At 31.5% G+C, this 11,291-nt stretch overlaps 2 protein-coding genes across 6 annotated transcripts; both read right to left on the minus strand.

Moving 5' to 3' along the window:
- Positions 1-131: 131 nt before the first annotated feature.
- LOC123692626 (band 7 protein AGAP004871-like) lies at positions 132-2,022 on the minus strand. The gene is made up of 7 exons (XM_045637389.1): positions 1,975-2,022; positions 1,805-1,899; positions 1,374-1,529; positions 1,053-1,150; positions 566-727; positions 297-462; positions 132-221 (listed from the first exon to the last, which is right to left on the minus strand). The coding sequence occupies exons 1-7, from the start codon at positions 2,009-2,011 to the stop codon at positions 132-134; spliced, it is 804 nt and encodes a 267-aa protein (XP_045493345.1). The 5' UTR covers positions 2,012-2,022.
- A 209-nt stretch (positions 2,023-2,231) lies between these two features.
- Positions 2,232-8,033, minus strand: LOC123692409 (band 7 protein AAEL010189-like). 5 transcript variants are annotated; one of them, XM_045637150.1, is made up of 8 exons: positions 7,738-7,932; positions 7,323-7,364; positions 6,936-7,036; positions 6,215-6,370; positions 4,633-4,730; positions 3,978-4,139; positions 3,139-3,304; positions 2,232-2,654 (listed from the first exon to the last, which is right to left on the minus strand). In XM_045637150.1, exons 1-8 carry the CDS (start codon positions 7,820-7,822, stop codon positions 2,514-2,516), a joined length of 951 nt encoding a protein of 316 aa, XP_045493106.1. In that variant the 5' UTR covers positions 7,823-7,932; the 3' UTR covers positions 2,232-2,513. The 5 variants fall into 5 exon arrangements, with proteins under 5 accessions (XP_045493106.1, XP_045493102.1, XP_045493104.1 ...); XM_045637146.1 differs by lacking the exon at positions 7,738-7,932 and adding an exon at positions 7,443-7,715; XM_045637148.1 differs by lacking the exons at positions 7,323-7,364; positions 7,738-7,932 and adding an exon at positions 7,943-8,033.
- Between the last annotated feature and the right edge of the window lie 3,258 nt (positions 8,034-11,291).

Consider the following 11,291-nt stretch of genomic DNA (forward strand, 5'->3'; position numbering starts at 1 on the left):
TCAAAATGATCACAAATCTGACTTGGACTTTCCTCTATTTGACATTCTGGGAGTTCATAGACAGCATGAATTTAAATGAGGTTTTTAATTTAGAACAAATTACACTGTGAAATTACACAATTTTTGAAATATTATTGATGTGGTATTTCAATTGGGATGGGAAATAATACTGTTGTGCTTTGTTGTGCAGCGAGAGAATTTAAAGTCTGCAAATATCTGAGCTGAAAAAAATATCATTATAAAGTGATAAAAAAATAAAAAAAATAAATAATAATTAATTAATAATTGATATTTACAAGCATCGTTTTGGGATGTTGCATCATAATTTTTGAGGCTTCCTTGAGATTTTCAGCTGCTTTTATTTCCCCTTCTGCTTCGATAATTTTTGCTTTTGCGATTCGAGTACCCTCAGCTTCTGCGGCCATTGCTTTTTGTAATTCAAAAGGTAACATTACATCTTTTCTGTGAATATCAATTAAGAGTTAGGTATATCACCATTTTCATGGTGGTCAATGTGGATTATGTATTAGAATCATTTTTGATAATTTATTAATCAAATGTTTACATTTCAACTCGTTCTACTCCAACGCCCCATTCAGCTGTCCCTTTGTCTATTTCTTTTCTAAGAGCATCGCTTATTAGCACTCTATTTGACAGCAGATCTGAAAGCGTGTATTGCCCTAAAATGTTCCTCAGTAACGCTACAGAAAGAATTTCAGTTGCACGTCTGAAAATAAATGAATTTAATTATCATGTTAGAGTAATCCATACTAATATTATAAATGCGAAAGTAACTCTGTCTGTCTGTCTGTTACTCAATCACGCCTAAATTACTGAACCAATTTGCATGAAATTTGGTATGGAGATATTTTGATACCCGAGAAAGGACATAGGCTACCTTTTATTGCGAAATATGTACCACGGGCGAAGCCGGGGCGGACCTCTAGTAATTGATAAAGACTTCTAAATTTCAAATGCATTCAACTAGTCAGTGGTAGACAAAATGATCGAAAAATTTGTTTAGTAGAAAATAAAAGTAATGAAAAAGATACTTGTGAGATTGAACATTCAGCAAGCTGCATAATGGATTCATGACATGATAGTACACAACGGCATCAACGCTAACAGTTACAGAATCCTTTGTAAGAATCTGAAAGAATATGATCTAGAAAATATAAAGGACCTACTATGCAGTTATATAGTAATCGCTGATATCAGGAGGAAAGTGTCAAAAATAAGTTCAGGTATGCTTATGGCATGTTTTTTTTTGAAAAAACAATTCCAAATAGTGCTTATTAGTGTTATTAGGTTATTCATTTATGTGTTCCAAACGCACACAAGTACGTTAGTATAATGAAACTAAGTATAATTACTTCTTGTGGAGGCAAATTAAATGATTGTGTTCTCATGTCTATGAAGACCACGCTGTCGGTACACGGTACAAGCCAGATGATGCCGGGCCCGGCGGGAGAGTCGCTTCTCACTCGTCCAAAACGAAGTATTACAGCTCTTTTGTATTGTTTTACAACCTATAAAGACCTCTATCTTATATTTGCAATCAATTCTTTTAGAAATAAAATAATTATTTAGGTTTCCTACTATAGTTTTAATGATATTTTGTAATATTTGGAATGTAAGAAATTCGGGATGGCCTGAATGATCTTTATTTATTTTGGAATTAATGTTTCGTGTGCTGTTATTTACTATTTACTGTGAACTAAAATCTCTCGAACATAATTTTTAGCTTGTATTTAGTATCTTAGAAAACTTAATGATTAGATAATATAAATTCATTTTTACTTACTCTAAAACAAAATATAATAGCGAAAGGAAACACCACAAGAGTTAATATTGCGAATAAAGTAAAAATTCTTTCTAAAAGAGTCTCTTTGTGAATTTCTGCAATGGAAAGATATAAATAAATACACTTTATTTTGTTACATTGGCATACTATTGAATTGGCTGTTACTTTACCCGTAAGATCAATTTTAGATCTACCAGTTCTTATCATTATGTAAGTCATAAAGTAATTATATAAATCATAACAAAATAAAACATATTGTGTTAGTAAAAGTTTCGTATTCTTGTGAAATAAATAATAAATAAGTCATTTATTGTCATTCAAACTGACTTTAGAACGTAGCTAACAAATAAGTTAAAAATAAATTGTATTAAATACATTGTACTGTTCACATTATTTATTTATTACGGATAGTAAAAAAAAAACAACGTTTAAAAAAATATAACAAAATATATTTGTAAAAGTTTCGAATTTGACTAGATAAGACTGGGAGGATATTTACTCGTTAGGTACAATAATCAATTTCTTTTTTTAATGTTCGATTTCGATACAGAACGATACGTAACGATGTCAAATCAAATCAAAATAGAAAGAGGCAAAGAAAACCTTTTTAAATCTAAACATTGATTGTATGTTTTGAATTTTCTTTTACAGAATACGTCTTTCTTTATAAAGTTCTTATAAAATACTTAACATAAACATCTAATTAAATTTAAATGGGCAATTGTGAATGAGCTACGCTTGGTCCGGCCCCGCCACTTAGGAAAGTTTTGAGGAAATCCATCGGGAAGGGGAATATTATTGTCGAGTTCTTCTCTGCTGATATCGTATTTAGAGATTGGAGATACCGCAGCTGAAACATAAACATGTGTATAAAGCTTGTATATTGTATAAAATATAAATGTCTACTTAGTATTTGGTAGAAATTATTGTTTATTTAATCCTAATGTCTACTTTCAACGATTTTAGGAATAAATAGTTTGATTTATTTGAAAAGGTATGTAAGTAAAATAATTATTATATGGTGTACATTCAGAAATTGGTTATCTTTCTTAACTTGAAGCCATGTTCAAGTAACTAGTGAAAAACAGGAACTAATTCCATTGGTAAAAACAGTCTCCACAAGACTACATTTTCATACATCAAATATTGGGTTATCTTATTAGCATAAAAAATGGTTTTCCCAAATAAATAAATATTTATTTGGGAATAATGTAGCTATAGTTTAACTTATACCTATTTAGGTAAAAGTTATCTTTATTGTTATCTAAAGTTATTTTAACCAAAAACTTTATTCCTAATAAATATGTATGTATAAAATAATTCAACAAACTTACCTGTAAGGCCATAGGGTTATCAATCATAACCAGGGACGCCTCTCGCAAGGCCTTAGAAGCTTTGATTTCTCCCTCAGCAGCTATTATCTTCGCTCGAGCCTCGCGATCTGCCTCGGCCTCTGCGGCCATGGCACGTTGTAACTGTACTGGTAGACGAACGTCTTTTCTGAAATAAATGTTATATTAATAAATATTGTAACTAATTGGCTTTACTTTCTGAAATAATTATCAAAATAAATAGATTGTAATGTGGATAAAGGAATTTTATAGTGCGATCATAATATTTTTAAATCTGAGTAAATTTTGTGTGATTTTATTAAAAATTTTACAATAATCAAAGAAACTTAAATTTTATAAGCATAAAGTGTTCTCGTTTACGAGAATACGATATGCTGCACAATACTTATTGTAATTCTGTAGTTATATAAAGGCATTTGAAGCGCTTTTGCACAAAAAAGATTAACTAGTGCTGAAATGTGTTATGCAAATTTTACTATCCAACAAAAGGAAAAACGATAGCTCTATCTATGTAGTTTGATTATGGGTGGTACGGCGAATTATGCTTTTTTTAGTCCCGCCTAATGATCGAGGTTTTTCTATTCTTTGAAATTAAATAAATAAATCATTTATTTTCACAAAAAAAAATTACACATTAAAGTGACCTCGGGCTCCTAAAATAGTAAAAAATGTTTTTCTGGAGCCTGTGTCTTCTATTATTCCATTTACACGGACACGAATATTATATCAGTGACAATTTAAATAAAATCAAAAATCAATCAACACGCAATTAAAAATATAATAAATCGACAACTTGTTCAGATAATGCAAGATGTACGAACATTTCAACCCTCTCCACTTCTACTCCCCAAGGATCTGTTGCTTCGTCCAAGTTGGCCTGCATCATGTGGCTGATGGCTTCTCGGTCGGATAGGAGCTGAGCCAGATCTCGCATGCCCAAAACATTCCGGAGCGTTGTGGCAGCTAAGAGACGAGTCGAAGCGCTGTTAAAGTGTACCAAAAGACCAAAATATATCAAAATAAAAATAAATACTGATAGGGTATCTTATTATATTAATTTCGGAGATATATACTCGTATTATAGAAAGGTTTGAAGAATGATTTTATTCGGGTCAAATGAGAAGAGAAGTGGCGTATCTATCAAATGTAAACTTCCTATTTCCGAAGTAGGTACTAGGCTTTAAATCGTGGATTGCTTACAATTTACATGATACAATTTAGATAGTACGGTGAATGATTATAATTGCTTTTATGAAATTCTACGATAAATTAAAGAACCTATAAGGCAGGAAGCTTCCAATTTCTATTAATTAAATGTTATACAATTAAAAATTAGATTTTAAGCTATACTAATACAAAAGTTATGAATGAATGAATGAAAAATTCTTTATTGTACACCATATAGGACAATTTAAAACAACTAATAACTTAATTAACAATGTACAGAGGGCGGCCTTATCGCTGACGTTATCTTACCTATAATCGGCAACTCGCACGACTGCATTCAAGGGCTCCTTTATTCTATAATATACAACAGCATCTACAGCTACAGTAACTGAATCTCTTGTCAAAACCTTAAAACATAAAATTAAAGCTTTTTTTTACTATCTCAATAGGTATTCTAAAGTTATTTTCTTATAGATAAGTTCTTCCTTAAGTTCTTCCTTAAGTCTCTTGGACTAAAATATCAGGAAAAATTTAAACAGAAACGATGTACCTATATAGAATATCATTTTTTTATAACCTAATTAACAATCGACAAAACCAATCATTAAATTTTTATCCACGGAATAGTACACATATACATACTAACTAATAAAATATATATCATAAATTTTCGATCACAGCTGAATTTTGTAAGCGTAAATGTTGATTTAAATCCAATGTATTATTCCCGGGCATCAATCCGTTAGACAAATGAGGTCGCCGCTGCGCGATGTCTGTTAGCAATTTCAGATATATTCGACATGTTTAAATAAACATTTGTTCACATAAAATTAATATGTCGTATATTTAAAATTAGGGTTTAGGGTTAAATTATTAAATGTTGTAATTTTGAAAATACGACAGTGCAAGTTAAGATTAATAAATAAGTCAAACGTCAATTTTGATAAACGTTAGATGATAGATCTAGTCCTAAAATATTAAGGCAATATTGGCCTGAAATTCCTAAATTACGATATAGAAGAAAGAACAAGAGAATATGACGTAGTTCTACTTGAAAAAAATTACTAACTACTCATTCGCGCGACTAGAATTATAATCTTGTATGATATTAATAGACGTTTTATTAGTTTTCTCCAGACAATTGGTTTACATCGAACAATTGTTTGTTCGTCGTAAAACTTTGATTGACGGTTTACAGCCGCATCAATTAAATGCGAACGGCATTTAGGTTAACTGTTTTCAATACCAATGCCTCACTGGCCATGTGGCGTTATATTTCAAAAATAATACGATACAATTGTTGAATGAAAGATTGAGTTATTGTTATTTGTAAAGAATTATACTGCAATAAACTATGGCTAATTGGGTGTTTATGTATGAAGCACAATGTAAATAGTTTATACATATTATATTGATAGTATCTTGTGTTTAAGATAGGCACAAGGAATAAACGAGAAGAGATGAGAAAATAATTTACGGGACATTTATGATTCGTTTAATAGTCAACATTTTGTATGTAATATTGTGATTACCTATTTTTGGCAATGGGAAGTTTGCAGTGTTAAGTTATTAGTTATATTTAAAATAGTTAAAACTATATACTACTAACTATATACTACTATATACTTATAGTTAAAATTGAATGGTGTAACATTTTTTTTATTAACTGATGCAAGTTCAATCAAAATTCCATTGAAGTGCTGATTACTAAACCGTGGCGGTCGGTGATTAATATTTGTCAACAATAAAGCGATGGCAAAGAGGAAAAAATTCAATGTAATGTTTTATACACTAGTCACTATTTTATAGATAAAAAAATATAGTGAAATACTCTTTTATATACTCTTTATAGGTAAGATAAAAATGTTAAAATGATAATGGATTTACATACTTCTTGTGGAGGAACATCAAATGAGACAGTACGAAGATCAACTTTTCTGTAAGTATCGATGCAAGGTAGGACGAAAAATAATCCTGGTCCTCTCGCTCCACCTTTTCGTAATCTGCCGAGGCGGAATATGACTGCTCTTTCAAATTCTTGCACTACCTAAAATGGAGCAGGATTAAGAAGGTACTTTATAGTTCCGTGACTTTATACGCCTCCTAGTTGGATTATGTCGTAATCTCTACCACAAAGTGTAGTGATTAAGTGTAGAGTGGTAGAGATTGTAGAGACACTCATCTGAATAATAAAGTGTTCACAGTAAACAAATATTATTTTCTTCGTTTTAAATGGGTTTAAATAAATTCAAATTGAAGTTATATTATCTAGCTTAAATTATACAAGTGATAACTGCGTTAAAAACAACCGACTTCAAACTTTCACTTGCAAAATTTACAAATACCTACAGACAAAAATGCTCATAAAATAAAAACTACTGGGCCTATCCGAATAAAATTTTTATGGGACCAATTCGACACCATCCCGCATCGAACAAAAAAAGAATCACGTAAATCGGTTCAGAAACCTCGGAGTAATCGGTGTACATACATTAAAAAAAAAAAAAAAAAAAAAATATACCGGCCGAATTGATAACCTCCTCCTTTTTTTTTGAAGTCGGTTAAAAATATTCAAAGAATACATAGGAAAAATAAATACAAAAAATTCTTACCTTAAAACATTCAAACAACGAAAAGGGAAAAGTAATGATGACTAGAAGGAATGACATTAAAGTGGCGAACCTCTCAACACAACCCGCTGCTTCTGGATTGGCTATCGAAAACAATCATCATATTAATATACATTTCTCCGATATTACACTATAAGCGAAGAAACGAATTGACGTAACCGATTTAGTTTGATTTATTGGATGCAGTTCTGCGCGCGTATGCGATGCTGTTCGGACGATAAGATCCATAAATCTTCGCCGTATTTAATTCTCAAGTATTTCGTACGAAGATAATAATGCAGTTTGTTAAAAAATATGCTGTCGCATTTAGTATACATTCTTATAACTTACTTTTAGCCGTGTTAAAATGAAAAACATGAAGTCACTTACGCATCTGTATCGTAATAGCGCAAGAAGTACCCGTATCACAATCTAAAATATTTAAATGTTCTATTAATTGGCGAAATATGTTTTTTCAATCGAATATTTTGTCTTAAAGTTATTACTCACGCCTGGGCATTTCGTCTCGTCTAGCATTGTACGACCTAGCTTCTCTACTCATTGTGCAATGATTACGATTAATTAACTTCTACGGAGAAAGTAATGATTTAGGTACGTTCATAACAGTGTATAACTCGGCCAACGATCACAGACTGCGCTGACATACAGACTAACTTACTGTCAGAAGAGACCGCTTGTTTACACGACCCAAAAACAACATCGTTTCCAACTAAAAATATCAATTACAATACGATTCGAAGTAAGCGATAAATCGTCGAATTAGTTGCGTTTAAAATTTATTTACGTATTTCGAGGTAGCACTCCACTTCGCCCGAGTCCTTGTCGTAGCAACCGAAATCCATTTGCAATGTACAATACGATGAGCGCATTGACCGGTTTGTGAATCAATCAATATTAAGTGCTCGCTGTCTGATCAATGCGGTGTCTATATCTGTACTAAGGTGGGCACAGAACATCATGATGGCGTTAAAAATAAATAAACAACGCACTTTCCATGTCGTCGCGATGCGCGGCCGCACAGGGCGCTCCGGTGCTCCAGATTGTCGGCTTCGGCTATTGTGGCTTCCCTTCATGCATCATGCGAGGATGTTTGGATTAAAACCACACGATGAGTGTTTGCATTAAAGATAATCTGTAATATCGACAAGATACAGACTTCATTAAACAAACGGACGCATCCAAGATATTTCTGGATTAGGTTAAGGCTCCTCATTAGATAAAAGCGGAAGGTAATATACCTTCACCTGAAGATTGTGGTCAACAAGAAGGTCGATTTAAATGTTAAATTTAATTTATGTGACAAATTTGTAAACAGAAAGAGGATTACAGGTAAACAACCGCTCTCGGATGGTATCCTAAATATCAACCATTAATTTAATATAAGGTCAGTTTACCGTATCTAACATTTATGGTACGTATCAATAACATAAACATAAAAATAAAACAAACATTGAACGTGTTACAATAATTTACTGTACATACTATAATATCTACTCTTCGTGTTTTTCTAAATTCAGGTGGATGAGAAAGTGTAATTCCTAGATATCAGTGTGATTGGTGCGAATAACCAGTTTTTGAAAAAAAAAAAAATTGTTTATATTTTAACAAATATCGGTTTAATTAAAAGTTAACGATAAAAGTTAACGTAGAATGGGAATCACTCATATAAATTTTCAGATTTAAATTCATTATCATGAGGATAGTTTCTATACCATCAAAATAATATTAATGAAATATGAAGAAGAAGTATCATCTTTGTCTTGTCTTTATCTTTGGCACTTATTTACTTATCATAACCAGTTTAGAAACTATGTACTTACTTTATGGTAATTCATCCAAGTATGAGCAATTCTTGACCTTTTACGTGCTAAATTCGTTTCCGTTTGCATCGTAGTAAATCTTCTCATTTAACAACTTAAAAATTAAATCTCTCACTATAAGAATATACACAGTACTTAGTGTACCTCCTCAATTTTTAATGTTGGTTATTAAATAACAGTCTATATATGTAACAGTTATAACGTACGGTTCAATATACTTAAACTTAGGTATTTCAAAATAGTGAATGTTACATTGTACAGGAAATATTTAAATGTAGTATAATATATTCACAATGAAAATACGTTTAGTAACATTTCATTGTAAACAAAATAGATGAAAGAAACAAAAATAGAGTAATAAATATCCCGATCAGACAAAGGTTATAAGGTTATGTAAACCAAATTTCAATTGACTTTCAATTGTTATAATTGAATGATGTATTCTGATTTTAACAGATTGCTCTGATAATAATAACAATAGTCTAGACTGTGGAAGACTTACAAATTATGATATATAATTGATAAACAAATATTCAATGAAAAGAGAACTTTTAAATATTATACCGTATTCAATATTCTTTTGTCAATCTTGTCTAATATTTCATACAATTAATAATGTATTCATATTACTTATTTATTTATCAGAGTAAACAGAAAACATAATACGATAAATAGTTAAATCAAGATATTAAAAAGGTGCGGATATTTTCAAAAGGTATTAGAAACAATCACATTATAACTTTTCATAGTTATTCATAGGAGCTATTACAACATCACGAGGATTTTCATAAAATATTTCTCTATAAATCTAATATAATCTCTTACTGTTGATAGAATACTCATCGATCTTGTATCATAGTATCTAGACACGCGGCAGCGTGTCAAGCCGAGTTCAAGCGAAGAGAACTGGCGAGCAGCAGCCGTGTGTATATTTACACGAACCATTTCGAGACACTTTTCACCCCCTTATAACTCGAAAACTATTTAAGTTATATAAACCAAATTTGGTCCATATCAAGAGGACCTCAAGATAAACAAGAACCTTAAATTTCATAAATACAGATTAAACAGTTGCGTAGATATTAATATCCAAAAATCGCAATTTTTAAGACTGACTGACTTATAGACATATACAAAACCTAACCCACTTCCAGATGACCTAGAAAGTTCAAATTTTGTAATCAACTAGGTAATAGTGAGTGTACAAAGGAAAAAATCAGAAAATACTGAATTTATTTGTATTTAATTTTTTTTTCAATGACATAAATTTTGTTTGTATGGAAAAATGGAAAAGTTTAAAAAAATAGAAAATAGTATATTCACCTTACTAGTCTTAAAAAATAGATCAAAACTAATCAGTGGCCGAAAAAAAAATTGAAATCCATCAATAAATGACTGAGATATAGATTTATCTTCTCCCTACCATATGTATGCTGATGATTTGCAGATTTATACTCATGCTTCACTTCCTCAACTTCCAGAAGCTATTGAGCAGATTAATAACGATTTGGCAAATATCTCTCAGTGGTCTAATAACTTTGGCCTGTTAGTAAACCCAGCAAAAACGCAAACTATAATTATTGGCAGCTCTAAACTGACAAATAAGATTGACTGGAGCACCGTTCCGAAGATTACTCTGGATGGAACTGTGATACCTTTCAGTAACTCTGTCAAAAATCTTGGCATTCATTTTGACACAAATATGACCTGGAAGGTTCAACTTGAAGTTGTACGTAAGAAGTTGTTTGGCGCTGCAGGATCGATACGCAGGCTGCGCAATTTCCTGCCCATACCAACTAGGATTTCGCTTGCAGAGACCTTACTCTTTCCCATCCTTGACTACGCCGACTCCTGTTACCCTGATTTAACCGAGTTACAACTCGATTCTCTAGACCGCCTTCAAAATCTTTGCAATCGGTTCGTATTTGGTCTCCGGAAATACGACCACGTTTCCAAATTCCGCAAAAAACTTGAATGGCTTCCTATACGTTTCCGCCGGTATGCTCATATGTTGCATTCGTTATACGGTATTTTGTTTGATCCTAAGACCCCTTCCTATCTTAAAGACAATTTCAAATTCCTCAACGAGCATTCCCTCACTCTCCGTTCCTCCAACCTTTTAACCTTAAGTATTCCTTCTCACCGTTCCAACTTCTTCCATTCCTCCTACACTGTCACCGTTATTAACCTATGGAATTCTTTACCCGAAGAAATAAAACGAGCTCAATCGATTTTTATTTTCAAAAAGAAAGTTAGAAACTATTATTTATCTCTGTCACAGGCTAGGTGTTAACTCTGTCGATTTATTTATAATATATGCTTATAAAATATGTATGTATGTAATATATATGTGTATGTATGTATGTATATATTTAAGTATGTATTCTTATATATTATCTTATATGTGTATATAGTAATATGTTTTTCTTTTTTATTATTTGTGTATGTATATTATAATGTAAGCTGCATATATGTAGGTATAGTTTATATACAATAAACTTATTATTCTGGCACTTTT

The sequence above is a fragment of the Colias croceus genome, chromosome 6 (genome assembly GCF_905220415.1).
Source record: "Colias croceus chromosome 6, ilColCroc2.1".
NCBI lineage: Eukaryota > Metazoa > Arthropoda > Insecta > Lepidoptera > Pieridae > Colias > Colias croceus.

Coding starts and splice junctions, on each gene's coding strand:
- LOC123692626 (XM_045637389.1), bottom strand. CDS start 2,011: ATGATAAGAACTGGTAGATCTAAAATTGATCTTACGG. Junction 728..1,052: donor CTGAATGTTCAATCTCACAA/GTATCTTTTTCA, acceptor ATTTATTTTCAG/ACGTGCAACTGAAATTCTTT. Junction 463..565: donor GGAGTAGAACGAGTTGAAAT/GTAAACATTTGA, acceptor TGATATTCACAG/AAAAGATGTAATGTTACCTT.
- LOC123692409 (XM_045637150.1), bottom strand. CDS start 7,822: ATGCGCTCATCGTATTGTACATTGCAAATGGATTTCGGTTGCTACGAC. Junction 4,731..6,214: donor TTGATGTTCCTCCACAAGAA/GTATGTAAATCC, acceptor TTATGTTTTAAG/GTTTTGACAAGAGATTCAGT. Junction 4,140..4,632: donor GTGCGAGTTGCCGATTATAG/GTAAGATAACGT, acceptor ACACTTTAACAG/CGCTTCGACTCGTCTCTTAG.